At 35.4% G+C, this 19599-nt stretch overlaps 1 protein-coding gene across 1 annotated transcript; it reads right to left on the reverse strand.

Moving 5' to 3' along the window:
* Window positions 1–1153: 1153 nt before the first annotated feature.
* Window positions 1154–18544, reverse strand: casp3b (caspase 3, apoptosis-related cysteine peptidase b). The gene is made up of 7 exons (XM_056472354.1): window positions 18316–18544; window positions 15925–15991; window positions 13581–13732; window positions 11336–11464; window positions 11076–11251; window positions 4809–4923; window positions 1154–3445 (listed from the first exon to the last, which is right to left on the reverse strand). Exons 2-7 carry the CDS (start codon window positions 15984–15986, stop codon window positions 3216–3218), a joined length of 864 nt encoding a protein of 287 aa, XP_056328329.1. The 5' UTR covers window positions 15987–15991; window positions 18316–18544; the 3' UTR covers window positions 1154–3215.
* Window positions 18545–19599: the final 1055 nt, after the last annotated feature.

The following is a 19599-nucleotide window of genomic DNA, read 5'->3' on the forward strand; positions in this document are numbered from 1 at the left end:
CCACTTGTTAGAACCGAGATATGCAGAAGAGCATCTCTGAACACACAACACGTCCAACCTTGAGGCGGATGGGCTACAGCAGCCGAAGACCACACCGGGTGCCACCCCTGTCAGCTAAGAACAGGAAACTGAGGCTACAATTCACACAGGCTCACCAAAACTGGACAATAGAAGATTGGAGAAACGTTGCCTGGTCTGATGAGTCTCCATTTCTGCTGCGACATTCAGATGGTATGGTCAGAATTTGTCATCAACAACATGAAAGCATGGATCCATCCTGCCTTGTATCAATGGTTCAGGCTGGTGGTGGTGGTGTAATGGTGTGGGGGATATTTTCTTGGCACACTTTGGGCCCATTAGTACCAACTGACGATTGTTGCTGACCATGTCCATCCCATTATGGCCACATTGTACCCATCTTCTGATGGGAACATGACAATGAGTTCACTGTACTCAAATGGCCTCCACAGTCACCAGAACTCAATCCAATAGAGCTTCTTTGGGATGTGGTGGGACAGGAGATTTGCATCATGGATGTGCAGCTGACAAATCTGCAGCAACTGCATGATACTCTCATGTCAATATGGAGCAAAATCTCTGAGGAATATTTCCTTGTTGAATCTATGCCATGAAGGATACAGGCAGTTCTGAAGGCAAAATGGGGTCCAACCGGGTACTAGCAAGGTGTACCTAACAAAGTGGTTGGTGAGGAGATATATATATATATATATATATATATATATATATATATATATATATATATATATATATATATATATATATATATATAATAGGTCTTGCTCTCAAGCTTATTTTAAATAACTGTAATGTGATGTTTTTAATAATGCAATAATTACTGATGTTTTTATCAGTTGATGTATATTTGGTTTAAGTACCTCAAAAGATTATGTCCAGTATGACATTGATGTTTTTTGTAAAAAAAACAAACAAAAAAAAAAATTAAAAACAAAACGTATTGATTAGATTTTTTGGTGTTTCTTTATTAATTATAATAAAAATGTAATTAACTTTATTCTAATATGTTTGAACATTTATACAGCTATATAACAAACAAAACTAACACAGAGTAGCTGATGAAGAATGTACAGTAGATCTGGAGCAGATGAAAAAAGTGTCAGCTGATGCCTGGATATATATATTGTATATTTTTATTGTTCTTTAATAGCAAATAAGAACGTTTTATTCACTAATCCCTCTCTATAGAAATATCTATTCTTCTCTTCAGCCCCATTCAATCTAAAATACACACAAATAGCAAAGTCAAATGCCGATTTATCACCATAATACAACTTATTCTAATATTTGTACAGAACTTCTTAAAAAAGACTGTTGATAATAATGAAAGAACGATGAACTTTCATTGGGTTAAACACATTTGCACATGTAATAATATTACCACAGAGAGCTTAAATATACATATAAATATAAAAGAGACTTCTCTGTCAAACCCAGATCAGTAAACATTCCATATTTGCCTTAATAAAATATATTACAATATAGTAAAAACTGATTCAAGATCAGATTACAACCCAGTGTTTCCCTTTAACATTATTAGTAACACAGTGTTTCTCTTTGACAATATAACCCAGTGTTTCTTTTTAACATTATAACCCAGTGTTTTCCTTTAACATTATTAATAACCCAGTGTTTCTCTTTAACATTATAACCCAGTGTTTCCCTTTAACATTATAACCCAGTGTTTCCCTTTAACATTATTAGTAACCCGGTGTTTCTCTTTGACAATATAACCCAGTGTTTTCCTTTAACATTATTAATAACCCGGTGTTTCTCTTTGACATTATAACCCAGTGTTTCTTTTTAACATTATAACTCAGTGTCTATCTTTAACATTATTAATAACCCGGTGTTTCTCTTTAACATTATAACCCAGTGTTTTCCTTTAACATTATTAATAACCCAGTGTTTCTCTTTAACATTATAACCCAGTGTTTTCCTTTAACATTATTAGTAACCCAGTGTTTCTCTTTGACAATATAACCCAGTGTTTCTTTTTAACATTATAACTCAGTGTCTCTCTTTAACATTATTAATTACCCAGTGTTTCTCTTTAACATTATAACCCAGTGTTTCCCTTTAACATTATAACCCAGTGTTTCTCTTTAACATTATAACCCAGTGTTTTCCTTTAACATTATTAATAACCCGGTGTTTCTCTTTAACATTATAACCCAGTGTTTTCCTTTAACATTATTAGTAACCCGGTGTTTCTCTTTGACAATATAACCCAGTGTTTTCCTTTAACATTATTAATAACCCAGTGTTTCTCTTTAACATTATAACCCAGTGTTTTCCTTTAACATTATTAATAACCCAGTGTTTCTCTTTAACATTATAACCCAGTGTTTTCCTTTAACTTTATTAATAACCCAGTGTTTCTCTTTAACATTATAACCCAGTGTTTTCCTTTAACATTATTAGTAACCCGGTGTTTCTCTTTGACAATATAACCCAGTGTTTCTTTTTAACATTATAACTCAGTGTCTCTCTTTAACATTATTAATAACCCAGTGTTTCTCTTTAACATTATAACCCAGTGTTTCTCTTTAACATTATTAACAACCCAGTGTTTCCCTTTAACATTATTAATAACCCAATTCTTCACTTTAACATTATTAATAACCCAATGTTTCTCTTTAACATTATAACCCAGTGTATCCCTAAAATCACTTGTTTTCCTCCAGAGTTTTTGGCTGAGGTCTGTGATCACTTCAAATGGCTACATAATATATACAGTTGAAGTTAGAATTATTAGCCCTCCAAAATTATTAGCTCCCCTGTATATATTTATATATTGATGAGAGTAAATAATATTTGACGAGATATTTTTCAAGATGCTAGTATTCCGCTTAAAGTGACATTTAAAGGCTTAACTAGGTCAATTAGGCAAGTTATTGTATAACGACGGTTTGTTCTGTAGACTATCGAAAACTAATATTGCCTAAGGGAGCTAATAATATTAATGTTAAAATACCTTCTAAACAATTAAAAACTGCTTTAATTCTGACCGAAATAAAACAAATAAGACTTTCTCCAGAAAAAAAATATTATCAGACATACTGTGAAAATTTCCTTGCTCTGTTAAACATCATTTGGGAAATATTTGAAAAAGAATTAAGGAGGGCGAATGATTTTGACCTTGTTCTGGCAACTTAAATCAGTGAATTCTAGCTGAATTATTTAGGGAAGTAGAGATCTTTGGTCAGCATGGACACAATACATGGTATTTGTTTCTTGCCATCAAACCCTGGAAGATTGGAGGAGGATTCAAACTCCAGCGCCACCTTGTGGTTGACGCGCGTCATGATCTGCATGATCTCCAGTTGCCTGCCATATTTTAACAGCATCTCACACAGCGAAGAGATAAACCAGGAGCCATTAGCGACGTTCCTCCATGCGTAATATCCTGAGGAGAGACAGAAAATAACATGGATAGGACAAGGGCATTTGCTTATTTACCACCATTTGTTTTTGGTTAAAGAAACATTCATAATAGGCTGATTTTATAATTCTCCTAAAGTTAAAACAGGTGAGTTTTACCATTTTGTAAATCCATTCAGTCAATCTCTGAATGTAACGGGAGCATTATTAGCTTAGCTTAGCATAGATCATTGAATCAGATTAGACCATTAGCATTTTGCTCAAAAAACAGTTTCAATATTTTTATGGATACATTGTATATTAAGACAGACGCAAAATGAAAAGTGGCTATTTTCTAATATAGTTCCTAATAAGACTAGGAACTATACTCTTATTCTGGAGTAATAATCCAGGAACTTTGCAAAAAAATCTTTTAATATCTTGCAACAATGGAGAGACATGATTCAGAACGATTTCCCTGATTTATTACACCAGAATGAGAGTATAGTTCCAATAATAATGTATCCTATACTATTATTTAGCAGATAATGACTATAATAGAGGAACCTGCCTTGTGTCAATGTGACAATGTAATGGTGTTGTATTGTAACATGATGGATTACAAAGCCTACATAGAAAATCAGGGCGACGCATATTCTCGCCGCATGTTCTCTCCACGGTCGCGTGGATTTCCTCTGGGTGCTCCGGTTTCCCCCACAGTCCAAAGACATGTGTTCTAGGTGAATTGGGTGAGCTAAATTGTCCATAGTGTATGTGTATGATGTATGGGTGTTTCCCAGTGATGGGTTGCAGCTGGAAGGGCATCCGCTGCGTAAAACATGTGCTTGATAAGTTGGCAGTTCATTTCACTGTGGCGACCCCAGATTAATAAAGGGACTAAGCTGAAAAGGAAATGAATGAATGAACATAGGAAATCATTTGTATACCTCAGAAGATATACAGTAGATCAGGGGTGCCCAAACTCGGTCCTGGAGGGCCGGTGTGCTGCAGAATTTAGTTCCAATCCCAATTAGACACACCTGATCCAGCTAATCAAGCTCCTTGTAGCTATACTAGAAACTTCTAAGCAGGTGTGTTGAAGGAAGTTGGCGCTAAACTATGCAGGACAGCGGCCCTACAGAACTGAGTTTGGGCACCCCTGAGATAAATCTTACATTACTAGTACATTATTAGTTGGCAGTTCATTCTGCTGTGGCGACCTCTGATAAATAAGGAACAAAGCCGAAGAAAAAATGAATGAATTAATCTCTTTCATAGATCACAACCTTTGCACTGAAAGTGACGAACCAATGTTGATCAGGTTTAACTCTTTCCAGGCCTTGAATCCGTATGTCTGAGATTCAAGTCTTTTCAAGAAGTGTGGAAACCCTGTACATTGCATTATTTACCTGGTGCAGTGGAGTAAGCATACAGAAAATCTGCTTCAACAGGAATCCTCTGCGTTTCCTCATCACCTACACCATCACACTCAATGCCAGAGTCCAGCTCCGAGCCTCGGCAGGCCTGGAGAAACACAGAACAAACACATATTAAACATCTGTGAAAGAGATGAGTTTACAAAGATTGTTCACCGAAAAATGAAAACTCTTCCATCAATTACCCATTTAACACTTGTTCTGTAAGTAAAGCTTAAAAACACACGTTTATTATAACTTTAAAGTCCACGTGAACCGGAAGCTGCGACCATTTTTTTTTTCATATTGTGACGCAGTTCCTTGAGTAACAAAATATTAAATGAGAAAACAGAGGGTGTGGCTTGTTTTTCTACTGCAAGCTGATTGGGTGTAGTAAAGTAGGCATTTCATTCCGAAAGACCGGATAAAGGGTTTGGGGAGAGTTACTACAACCTAACAGACACCTCCTCCTCCTCACCATTTCTGTTTGTTGTCAAAACTGACAATTGGAGACAACATACTTAGAAACAATTGGAGACAACATACTTAGAGACAATTGGAGACAACATACTTAGAAACAATTGGAGACAACATACTTAGAAACAATTGGAGACAACATACTTAGAGACAATTGGAGACAACATACTTAGAAACAATTGGAGACAACATACTTAGAAACAATTGGAGACAACATACTTAGAAACAATTGGAGACAACATACTTAGAAACAATTGGAGACAACATACTTAGAGACAATTGGAGACAACATACTTAGAAACAATTGGAGACAACATACTTAGAAACAATTGGAGACAACATACTTAGAAACAATTGGAGACAACATACTTAGAAACAATTGGAGACAACATACTTAGAGACAATTGGAGACAACATACTTAGAAACAATTGGAGACAACATACTTAGAGACAATTGGAGACAACATACTTAGAAACAATTGGAGACAACATACTTAGAAACAATTGGAGACAACATACTTAGAAACAATTGGAGACAACATACTTAGAGACAATTGGAGACAACATACTTAGAGACAATTGGAGACAACATACTTAGAGACAATTGGAGACAACATACTTAGAGACAATTGGAGACAACATACTTAGAGACAATTGGAGACAACATACTTAGAGACAATTGGAGACAACATACTTAGAAACAATTGGAGACAACATACTTAGAAACAATTGGAGACAACATACTTAGAAACAATTGGAGACAACATACTTAGAGACAATTGGAGACAACATACTTAGAGACAATTGGAGACAACATACTTAGAAACAATTGGAGACAACATACTTAGAGACAATTGGAGACAACATACTTAGAGACAATTGGAGACAACATACTTAGAGACAATTGGAGACAACATACTTAGAGACAATTGGAGACAACATACTTAGAGACAATTGGAGACAACATACTTAGAAACAATTGGAGGCAACATACTTAGAAACAATTGGAGACAACATACTTAGAAACAATTGGAGACAACATACTTAGAGACAATTGGAGACAACATACTTAGAAACAATTGGAGACAACATACTTAGAAACAATTGGAGACAACATACTTAGAGACAATTGGAGACAACATACTTAGAAACAATTGGAGACAACATACTTAGAAACAATTGGAGACAACATACTTAGAAACAATTGGAGACAACATACTTAGAAACAATTGGAGACAACATACTTAGAGACAATTGGAGACAACATACTTAGAAACAATTGGAGACAACATACTTAGAAACAATTGGAGACAACATACTTAGAAACAATTGGAGACAACATACTTAGAAACAATTGGAGACAACATACTTAGAGACAATTGGAGACAACATACTTAGAAACAATTGGAGACAACATACTTAGAGACAATTGGAGACAACATACTTAGAAACAATTGGAGACAACATACTTAGAAACAATTGGAGACAACATACTTAGAAACAATTGGAGACAACATACTTAGAAACAATTGGAGACAACATACTTAGAGACAATTGGAGACAACATACTTAGAGACAATTGGAGACAACATACTTAGAGACAATTGGAGACAACATACTTAGAGACAATTGGAGACAACATACTTAGAAACAATTGGAGACAACATACTTAGAGACAATTGGAGACAACATACTTAGAGACAATTGGAGACAACATACTTAGAAACAATTGGAGACAACATACTTAGAAACAATTGGAGACAACATACTTAGAAACAATTGGAGACAACATACTTAGAGACAATTGGAGACAACATACTTAGAAACAATTGGAGACAACATACTTAGAGACAATTGGAGACAACATACTTAGAGACAATTGGAGACAACATACTTAGAGACAATTGGAGACAACATACTTAGAGACAATTGGAGACAACATACTTAGAGACAATTGGAGACAACATACTTAGAAACAATTGGAGGCAACATACTTAGAAACAATTGGAGACAACATACTTAGAAACAATTGGAGGCAACATACTTAGAAACAATTGGAGGCAACATACTTAGAGACAATTGGAGACAACATACTTAGACACAACTGGAGGCAACATACTTAGTGACAATTGGAGACAACATACTTAGAGACAATTGGAGACAACATACTTAGAGACAATTGGAGACAACATACTTAGAGACAATTGGAGACAACATACTTAGGCAACATACTTAGAGACAATTGGAGGCAACATACTTAGGCAACATACTTAGAGACAATTGGAGGCAACATACTTAGAGACAATTGGAGACAACATACTTAGAGACAATTGGAGACAACATACTTAGAGACAATTGGAGACAACATACTTAGAGACAATTGGAGACAACATACTTAGAGACAATTGGAGACAACATACTTAGAGACAATTGGAGACAACATACTTAGGCAACATACTTAGTGACAATTGGAGACAACATACTTAGGCAACATACTTAGTGACAATTGGAGACAACATAGTTAGGCAACATACTTAATGACAATTGGAGGCAACATACTTAGAGACAATTGGAGACGACATACTTAGGCAACATACTTAGAGACAATTGGAGACAACATACTTAGGCAACATACTTAGTGACAATTGGAGACAACATACTTAGAGACAATTGGAGACAACATACTTAGGCAACATACTTAGTGACAATTGGAGACAACATACTTAGGCAACATACTTAGAGACAATTGGAGACAACATACTTAGTGACAATTGGAGACAACATACTTAGGCAACATACTTAGTGACAATTGGAGACAACATACTTAGAGACAATTGGAGACAACATACTTAGGCAACATACTTAGCTCGCTCTTTAAGGTCTCAAAACTTAGGGCTTCTGGTAGTACCTAGAATAGCAAAGTCGAGTAAAGGAGGTCGAGCCTTCTCATTTATGGCTCCTAAACTCTGGAATAGCCTTCCTGATAACGTCCGAGGCTCAGACACACTCTCCCAATTCAAAACTAGATTAAAGACCTATCTGTTCAGTAAAGCGTACACTTAGTGCACCACTTAGGGGGCTTCCACACAAGTTATGCATCTTGTTGATATACACTGTGAACATCAGCTACGCTAATTATTTTCTTTATTCTCCATTTCCACCTGGGGATACTCTTCCCGAGGCCCTCAGACTATGCAGAGTCACTGATTCGATCCAAGACCAACGACGAGATGATCCCAAGGTTCCATATCCTGGACCAGGCCGAATCCTGAGCAGCTACTCTGATGGTCATGGAGGAGTGGAGAACATGAGACTGATTCCTGTGACACTCCAGAGACAGACGAGTCTTCGCTGAGGCCAGCTTCCAGCCTCCGCCACTAAGACTGCAGCTCTGCACAAGACGTTTGGCCAGCGGAGAAATTAAAATGATCGTGCCCAACTGAGCCTGGTTCTCTCAAGGTTTTTTTTCTTCACTTCCGCCATTGGTGAAGTTTTTTTTTCCCTCTCCGCTGTCGCCACTAGCTCGCATGGTTCGGGATCTGTAGAGCTGCGCATCGTTGGATTTGCCCTTCAATATTTGGACTCTCAGTAGCGATTATTAAACCACACTGAACTGAGCTCAACTGAACTGAACTTAAACACTACAAACTGAACTACACTGTTTCTATTTGAACTACACTGTTCCTATTTACTGTGACCTTTTATGTGAAGCTGCTTTGACACAACCTACATTGTATAAGCGCTATACAAATAAAGGTGAATTGAATTGAATTGAACTTAGTGACAATTGGAGACAACATACTTAGGCAACATACTTAGTGACAATTGGAGACAACATACTTAGGCAACATACTTAGAGACAATTGGAGACAACATACTTAGGCAACATACTTTGTGACAATTGGAGACAACATACTTAGAGACAATTGGAGACAACATACTTAGAGACAATTGAGACAACATACTTAGGCAACATACTTAGTGACAATTGGAGACAACATACTTAGAGACAATTGAAGACAACATACTTAGGCAACATACTTAGTGACAATTGGAGACAACATACTTAGAGACAATTGGAGACAACATACTTAGAGACAATTGGAGACAACATACTTAGAGACAATTGGAGACAACATACTTAGAGACAATTGGAGACAACATACTAAGGCAACATACTTAGAGACAATTGAAGACAACATACTTAGTCACAATTGGAGACAACATACTTAGGCAACATACTTAGTGACAATTGGAGACAACATACTTAGGCAACATACTTAGAGACAATTGGAGACAACATACTTAGGCAACATACTTAGTGACAATTGGAGACAACTTACTTAGGCAACATACTTAGTGACAATTGGAGACAACATACTTAGGCAACATACTTAGAGACAATTGGAGACAACATACTTAGGCAACATACTTAGAGACAATTGGAGACAAGCTAGGTTAGCCTAGCCGCTTCATACGCTGACCATTCAACAGCTTAGTTCATGCACAGCAGGATAGGTGAAAAATAAAAATAATCTAATTATAACTAATTAAACCACGATTTCTCTATTTATAGCCAAAAAGCCTGATAGAATAATTTTTTGTGCAATAAAATATAGCATTACTAACCGACGAGGAAACACACATGGACAGTGCTTCTACATAATCCATTCACAGAAAGAACAGCCAATAAGGGAAAACTAATGGATTTGTGTCGAATATTAGTATCATTGACCCATAACAATGTACAGTACCTATTACTGTCAGTATGTTTGTGTGCTCTTTATACAGTTTCGATTCTATTTTGAAGTTAAGTGGAATAAATAAATACAGTAAATTGAAATGCAAATCAAAGTCTAAATAGCAGAAGTGAACAAATAGATTTTCCCTACCAGCAAATATTAACGCGACACCAAATATAAAAGCAGACACTAACCCGCACCGATGACTAAATCTCCAAAAGACAGACGAAAACATCGGTGAATTGTAGCTCTGACATGGGCATGAGGGTTATAAATTACTGAAAAACAGCTACGGGTGAAGTATATTGATCGCAAGTGCTCAGTTTGTGATCATATCTCGGTTTTGTTCGGTTGATATGTAATCCAAATATCCGTAGTTTGAAACAGATGGAAATTTGAGAGCTATTAGTATGACTACTATGGCGAGGGCTTAAACGGAGCAGTGCTCATAATATCGGGAAACATAACCTGCTTTGTATTTTTGCAGGAAACACACTTAAGATATTTTTAGGGTAAGAGGTGTGTGAGTTATTGCCGTCTATGACTGTGTCAGGAACATTGAAACAAAATCAACTTAACCCCACTCGTTTAGCTCCCCTCACAGAGCTTGATCCACGCTGGCATTTCTCCTCTTGGGTTTTAGGTTTGAAAAGGGAAAAAATTCCACCGCCGTGTCCAGACATTTAGGATATCGGATGTCAGATTTGCACAATCCATATGCACAACACATAGGCCTGTATCAGTCGCTCGAAAGCTTGACAGAGCTCCTGCGCGAAGCTACAGTTGCTAATCCAAGATTGGTGGGTGGCGGTTTTTGGGTGTGGCTTAGCGAAGGGTCAATTGCTGTTTACAGCATAGACCCTGTACAATGCTCATTTTAAAATAAAATAACTTTGCTGTAAACATATTGGGCGATGTTAAATTGGAAGCTGAAAGCATCTGTCATTAAGCTACATGGTAAACTTGACACAAACAGAACCCTTCTGAATGGTTTGCTGTCTCTTTTGTATTGGCGATTACTGTATGTGTGCTTTTATCTCACCTGAATGAAGAAAAGCTTTGGTTTTCCCACGAGTGACATGCAGTGATCTCCTCTGAAAAGCGTGAACAGCCTCTTCAGCTCGATACTGTCATCTGTGCCGTAAATCAGCCCATCTTCTCCGTGACTTAACAACACACACACAAACATGGCCGACTGACTGTGATCTTCCTGAGACGCTGAGGGAGGAACAATTTAGGCGTTTATGAGTGCTTACATGAATATAACCTTACATGATAATACATGAATAGAATATAACGCACCTTTAGTTAACAAAGCCTTCATCTGTGAGACGGTTTGGTCATTGTAATGTCTGATTTTGAAGCCCAGCTTTGAGAAAGTCGCAAACACCTTCTTTGCGTCCTCGTCTGTCCCGTTGCGAACGCCCATTCCTGTTTAAAACAATAACCCCTTCATTCAATTCGATTCAGTTTAAATGTATTTGTATAGAGCTTTAACGGTCATTACAAAGCAGCTTTACAAAAGGTGTACGATATAACATTCTTTCATTTATTTCCTTCAGCTTATTCCTTTTATTTATCACAGCGGAATGAACCACCAACTTATCCAGCATATGTTTTACACAGTGGATGCCCTTCCAGCCACAACCCAGCACTGGGAAACACCCATACACTCACATACACTACAGCCAACTTAGTTTATTCAATTCACCTATAGCGCATGTGTCTGGACTAGGGGGGAACCCGGAGCACCCGGAGGAAAATCATGCCAACACCGGGAGAACCAGCAACCTTCTTGCTGTGAGGCAACAGTGGTAACCACTGAGCCACCACGATATAACATAATTAAAATCAGAATGAGTTAAGTTTAAGAGTTTTAAAAAAAGGTGTAAACATGAGAAAAATTACCAGTAACCATTGACTTCTAGAGTGTTTTTTAATCTACTATGGAGGTCAATGGTTACTGGTCTGTTGAGGGGGGATGGTTTGTTCTCATATTTAAATTCTTTAACTATTGAACTCAGAATGAGTTAAGTTCAATATTTAAAAAAAAAATGTAAATATGAGAACAACTACCTGTAACCATTGACTTACATGGTATTTTTGACTATGGAAGTCAATCAGTGGTGTAGTCCTAAAAAAATAGGTGGTGTACTATTACCCACCCAATCCAAATTTTAAAGTAGGCAAACAAACGACGAAAGTCAATGTATCTTATACATTTATATATATATTTATATATACACACACTGCACAGCTGTGGTTTGCTGACTAACTAAAAAACGAGTTCAGGAGCGGGATTCTGCCGCCGTTTTTATATCAAATTTAAAGGGGACTGAGGCGATCATAGTAGTGTACAGGTAATCGCAAAGGTGTTAGGGGGACTGAATGGAAATATAGGAGGGCTAAAGCTACGCCCATGTTGTTTTATAATTTTACCTGAACGTTTCAGCGAGACTTCATTCAGCTGATTTGTTGTGATCTTCGAAAAACTCAAATACTCAATACACAAAAATTAGGGAAGTCTAATCACAAAAACAAGTGAGTATACCGAGAGTATGATCCTCAGAAGTCGTAATACCCAAACAGCTCGTGGAAAAAAGTAGGCATACTGAGTATACGTGCATATAGCAAGGACTACACTACTGAAGTCAATGCTTACAGGTCTGTTAGTGGGGTTCTCATACTTTCATCACATTTTTTTTACTCTTAAACTTTACTCTTTCTAATTTTGATTATGTGATATCAAGGTAAGTTAAAGTAAAGTTAAAGAGTTAAAAAATGTACATATGAGAACCCCACCAACAGACCTGTAACCATTGACTTCCATGGTATTTGTTTTTCCTACTATGGAGGTCAATGGTTACCGGATTCCGGCATTCTTCAAAACATCTTCTTTTCTGTTTAACAGAAGAAAGAAACTCTTAAATGTTTGGAAGTACTTTTCTGGGGGAGTAAAAAGTGAGTGGATTTGCATTTTGGGTGAACTATCCCCTTTAAGGTGCACCAAGGATTTAAAAAGCGAAGTTATTTGCTTTTGTAAATCAACTCTTACATTTCTAAAATTCATATTTTCTGAGCATTATAGTTACACAATCATCTAAATCTAGAAAGAAGCAAACAAGTAGTTTTTTTTTTAGCTATGTAAGTAGATGTTCTTTAGCTATGTTACTGCCATCATTTACTCATCGTCCACTTGTTCCAAATATGTTTGAGTTTCTGTTGAATACCATGAAGACATTTTTAAAAACGTTAAAAATCTGTAACCATTGACTTCCAAAGTATTTGTATTTCCTACTATGGAGGTCAGTGGTTACCGGATTCCAGCATTCTTCAAAACATCAACAGAAGACAGAAAATCGTAAAGGTTTGGAAGCACAAGTGGGGAGTAATTAGTGAGTAGATTTTCATTTTTAGGGCAACTATCTACTTAAAAGGTGCACAAAAGAAAAATTTAACCCAAATGGAAAATATAAAAGTAAAATTGAGATTTTTATTCAAGCTGTTTTTACTTATATAATGAACACCGTGTTATATATAAACGTACCTGTTCTTTTGTGGAAATTCTTGTTGTTGATGATAAGACATTGTCCTAGATTGGGGTTGTTGGTTTTGTATTGATAATCTTTATCTGCATTATCATCTGGATGTGATTTGGCATCCATCTGAACGACTCCAGGGTCTGTGAGACTCGAACTCCTGCATGAACAACAACAACAACAACAACAAAAAAGAGACATTAATGACACATTTATAACATTATTTCAACAGAAACAACATACAAAAACGTAAATAGTAATAAATGTTTTCCTTTGTATAAACAGTGTGTGTCTATCCAACATGAATTTTGAATATTTTGAATAAGTTATTTTACGGCATACGCTGATGTCCATATCTCATAATTTCATATAAGCTTCTATAAAAATATATATCTTAAATGAAACAGCAACAACACAAAATAATTGTTTCATTAAAAGGTCCATTTATCACATTTAACATTTTATTTTCAGTCTGTTCCTTTCTGTTTGTTGTTTTGTATTTTTTGGTAAATGAACAATATGAGGGCGTCACGGTGGCGCAGTGGGTAGCACGATCGCCTCATCGCAAGAAGGTCGCTGGTTCGAGCCCCTGCTTGGTCAGTTTGCATTTCGGTGTGGAGTTTGCATGTTCTCCCCATGTTCACGTGGGTTTCCTCCGGGTGCCCTGGTTTCCCCCACAGTCCAAAGACATGCGGTGCAGGTGAATTGAATAAGCTAAATTGGCAGTAGTGTATAAGTGTGAATGCAAGAGTGTATGGATGTTTCCCAGTGTTGGGTTGCAGCTGAAAGGGCATCCGCTGTGTAAAACATATGCTGGATAAGTTGTTGGTTCATTCCGCTGTGGCGACCCCTGATGAATAAAGGAACTAAGCCAAAGGAAAATGAATGAATGAAACATCTGAGGCATTGAGCATGACATTGGTCTTTCTTGATCAAAAACAAGCAAATAAAAATGTGTTTCTCTGAAAAATGTTATCAGATTTACTACATTTTATTTTTCATATTCATATTCGTTCAGTTCATTTCTGTAGGTCAACTCCATCTGTAGGTAAATACTGCATCACATGACATGCTTGTGATTAATAAGCGTCTTTTATTGAATCAATCAATATTAAAGAGCCCATATTATGGGTTTTTGAAAATGCCCTTCCATGTAGTGTGTACCACAGCTCTAAGTGAAGTGAAATATCCAGCTAAGGCTTAAATCTGTAAGTGTACAGTGTTTAAAACTATTGATTCATCTATAAAAGAGTCGACTCATAGTACTTCAAACGAGTCGTCTTGATAACGAGTCATTAGGTGTTTCGCGATGACGCAGCCACGAAACACAAGCCTCGCCAGTAGTTACGCGCGCAAACCAGGGAGATTTGAAACCTGCGGCCCCGCCCACTAACACAGAAAAAACACTAGACACACACACACACACAGACGCCGCCGGTTGAATGAAGTCACGCTGTGCTCAGATGGATAATATTGACAGTCTCTACCCAAAGATGAGTTGTGAACTGTGAAGAGTCAGTGGTTGAGGTTTATTCACTAGTGTAAGTAAGTGCGATTAAAATTGTTGCCTCTTTTAACTTGCAAATTATGTATTTATTGTGTTTTGTTACTTGTTAATCTAGTACAGTACACGCGGTTACTCTTTATATTCTCTTATCACATGTAAGCCACGTTAAAAACGCGACGCGTGCCGCTTTGTTTACGGATTTAACGTTAAAGGCTTTTGTGAGCTCGCGTTCCACTGCCGTTTGTCGTTGCTATGGCGATCGTAAGCTAGGAGACAGGAGACTCGTGTCACTTTCCCTAGTTCTTCTGAGGAGCGTTGTGTGTGTGTGTGTGTGTGAGAGAGAGAGAGAGAGAGAGAGAGACTCGCGTCGCTTTCCCTAGTTCTTCTGAGGAGCGTTGTGTGTGTGTGTGAGAGAGAGAGAGGGAGAGGCTAGGAGACGCGTCGATCTCCCCAGTTCTTCTGAGGAGGGTTGTGTGTGTGTGTGAAAAAAGCCTTACACTATGAAGCGCGTGTGCACTGTGACTACTTTTATATAGTTGATTACCAGCTGGGCATTTCACTCTGTCTCGTGCTGAAGCCTGTCACTGTCGACCAATCGCAGCAGGCTGTCATCGGTCCAATCAGCGCAGATTAGCTTCGCGCTGAGGAGGGGGTTGGGAAAAAATGAATCGCTGAACGATTCATATGGGAGTCGTTGGGATAATTAGGTAAAAATAAATGCAGATTATAAGACCATAAAAGTGTTTTATGACCTTGCATGCATATTAGACTGTTGTTGGAGACCCTTACAACCTAAATATGACCCTATTTCATGTATAATATGGGCTCTTTAAAATCACACATACTCTTTTGCATTGGTTTGTCTGGCATCCACAGTGTCTTCACCCTTCGGTTTTACGTCCGACATGGTCACTAAAAAACACAGAACAAACACACGTGATAAAATACACTTTACAAATTTACAGCAGTCTTAATAAATATGACATATTACTGACCAAGCATTTTGTGTTTCATGTTCTCTTGCGATTTCAAGAAATATGACCTGAGCAAATTGCATAATATTACATTTCTGGTAAACTGCTGAATTACTAGAAGTCTTTTTTTTCCTCATGTTGCATCAGAGCAATATTACCATCTTAAAAATCACATGAATCACATCACTAGGTTACAAAACACCACACGTTTATAGGATTTGTTTATATGGAGTTGTTTGTTTATATGCCAGTCTTGCTCATTGATGACATGTGATTTTTTTTCTTTAGGATGACTACCGTATGATCGTTAGGGATTTACCCATGCCATCAAAACAATTATCTTCAAAAACATTTCCTTAAAGAGATTGACCCAAAACTGAAAGTTCTGCTATCGTTTACTCACCTTTGAGTTCTGTACACTGTAAAAAATGATATGATTAATTAGTTATGACAACACATGTTTTTAGTTCAATGTTAAACTAAGTTACACAAGCTGTTTTGAGTCAATTTAACATAATTTAAGTTCAATGGACTCATAAGATTAAAAATCAGCTTAAAAACTTAAGGCAACCAGTATTTTTTTACAGTGTAGAAGGGAAAATAAATACTATGGAAGTCAATGGTTACAGGTTTTTAACATTTTTTGAGATATCTTCTTTTGTGCTCAACAGAAACTCAGACAGGTTTGGACATGAAAGGCTAGTAAATGATAGCAGGATTTCCATTTTTATTTCTGGGAGTACTGTCCCTTTAAAAACACTATTTTAAAACAACCACACAATGGAAAAAAGTCCATTACACAACCAAAAAACCCAACGTATTTGCTTCTTTCTAGATTTACACGATTATGTAACTAATACTGAGAGAATATTTGAAATTTTAGAAGTTTTAGAGTTAATTTGCAAAAACAAATACTTTAGTTTTTTTAATAAATTTTCACAAATCATGTTTTTTATTGTGTACTAAGTTCATATGCAAAAAAAGAACTATTAATGAACATTAATAAAAAATTTGATCTGTTTTTGAAAATCTTTTTTTTTTTTTATTGCATACCAAGAGCAAGAGCAGACAAAACCTGAGGAATACAGAGCTTACATTTTTTTACAGGAGATATTTAAACTAAAAGAAATTAGCATAAGAAAATGATTCCAAAATCACATACATCCTTATAGCTTTTTCATTTTTAATGTCTTTAAGGGTTTCGATATAATGCTTAAGATCAATTTTAAACAAATAAACTAAGTTAGGTTTATCATTGGACCATTTTTGTTTGTGTAGATGGTTCTTCCCATATACAGTTGAAGTCAGAATTATTAGCCCCTTGTTTATTTTTTCCACCAATTTCTGTTTAATGGAGAGAAGATTTTTTCAACACATTTCTAAACATAATAGTTTTAATAACTCATTTCTAATAATTGATTTATTTTGTCTTTGCTATGATGACCTTCAATAATATTTGACTAGATATTTTTCTATACAGCTTAAAGTGACATTTAAAGGCTTAAATATGTTAATTAAGTTAACTAGGCAGGTTAGGGAAATTATTAGGCAAATAAATGTATAATGATGGTTTGTTCTGTAGACTATCGAAAAAATATATAGCTTAAGGGGCTAATAATATTGACCTTTAATGATTTTAAAACGATAAGAACTGCTTTTATTCTGACCTAAATAAAATAAATAAGACTTTCTCCTGAAGAAAAAATATTATCAGACATACTGTAAAAATTACTTTGCTCTGTTAAATATAATTTGGGAAATATTTAAAAAAAGGAGAAAAAAAACATTTCAAATGGGGGCTAATAATTCTGACTTTAACTGAATATTTGTTAAATCAATAAACTAATTTTGCTCCAAAGTTTGTTTAGCAAATCTGTCGTCTATTTTGGACAGTTCGATCACAGACAGTAGGTCAGCTTTTTCCTTGCTAGGGCAGGCCCAATACATGTCTACTTTCATATTATAATATGCCTGTCTCATTTTAATATTATAATATCAATATAGGCTAATTAGACTCTGCCAGTCACCAAAATGAGAAAAAAACTTAAAATTAACTCACAACTCTTTTATTAATAGTGTTATTATTATTATTATTATTCGCTTTCGTAGCATTCACAAACAATGTCATCTTAACTAAAACAACTAAAGTACATCGAGAACTAAATAATTCATATTTTAAACGCATTTATTAATAAATACGTGTATTAAAACTAAGGTAAAAATGCAGTTTACCAAGTTCTGTTAATAAAGCAATGAACTTACAGCTGCTGTGTGAGATGTTTTCTGTTCTGTCAGAAAATAAAGTCCTGATTCTAGCGCTGTTTAAATACTCCTTGGAAGTTTGTATTTTGCGAAAATGAGCGCGGAATCCTACGACGACAACGTTTTAACACGTGAATATCATTAAGTACTTTTTATTTCCTTCCAATACAGAAAGTCTACTCATAAATATGAAGTAAAACACCACGTAGATCCGTCTTCCTCCTCCCAATGAGCACTACGCGTTTGACAACACTGGCGCTCCGCCCACATTCCTAAAACGTACATTATAGACCTAAGCATGCGCAGTACATCGCTACAACGTAGGTGTTGGGAATACAGATAGCACTGTCACTATTTGAGTTTGCAACTATTTTGCGATGTCTAGTATCAGTATCAAATCAGTAACAGAACTTATTTTGAAATGCAGTATGCAAAAAGGACAATGGAATATGTAAAATGGTAATGTATTTGCATTTCCAAGACGTGCAAATTTTGGTGCAAAAATGAAAATGAAACTATATAATATAATAATCGGCCATTTACATATTGCAATGCCTTTTTTCATATAACATTTCAAAATTTAATGTTGCTAGTGTTATGGAGGACGAAACCTGCAAAAACATTACATAAATAAATATGCAAATGAATTAATTAATTTGTAAATCCACAAATTCCTGCATAAATAAAATAATAAATAAATAAATATGCAAATAAATTAATTAATTAGCAAATCCAAAAATTACTGCATAAATAAAACAATGAATAAATATGCAAATAAATGTATTAATTAGTAAATCCAAAAATTACTGCATAAATAAACAATAAATTAATAAATATGCAAATAAATCAATTAATTAGTAAATCCAAAAATTACTGCATAAATAAACAATAAATTAATAAATATGCAAATAAATACATTAATTAATTAGTAAATTCAAACATTTCTGCATAAACAAAAAATAAATTTATAAATATGCAAATAAATAGATTAGTAAATAAATCTATAAATTCCTGCATATATAAAACAATAAAAAATATGCCAATAAATAAATTATTTATTAAAGCCACAAATTCCCATAAAAATAAAACAATAAATAAATAAATAAATAAATAAATAAATAAATAAATAAATAAATAAATAAATATGCAAGCAAATAAATTAATTAGTATAGCCACAAATTCCCATATAAATAAAAGAATAAATTATTAAATATGCAAATAAATAAATAAATTAGTAAATCTACAAATTCCGGTATAAATAAAACAAATAAATATGCAAATCAA

This window comes from Danio aesculapii, chromosome 14 (assembly GCF_903798145.1).
Source record: "Danio aesculapii chromosome 14, fDanAes4.1, whole genome shotgun sequence".
Lineage (NCBI taxonomy): Eukaryota > Metazoa > Chordata > Actinopteri > Cypriniformes > Danionidae > Danio > Danio aesculapii.

What these genes read in the sequence shown, in the direction of transcription:
- casp3b (XM_056472354.1), bottom strand. Translation starts at nt 15,986, where the DNA reads ATGTCGGACGTAAAACCGAAGGGTGAAGACACTGTGGATGCCAGACAA. An exon ending in CAAAGCTTTTCTTCATTCAG is followed by an intron (nt 4,924 to 11,075) that starts GTGAGATAAAAG and finishes GTGTTTCTCCAG; the next exon opens with GCCTGCCGAGGCTCGGAGCT. An exon ending in TGCTTACTCCACTGCACCAG is followed by an intron (nt 3,446 to 4,808) that starts GTAAATAATGCA and finishes GTCTCTCCTCAG; the next exon opens with GATATTACGCATGGAGGAAC.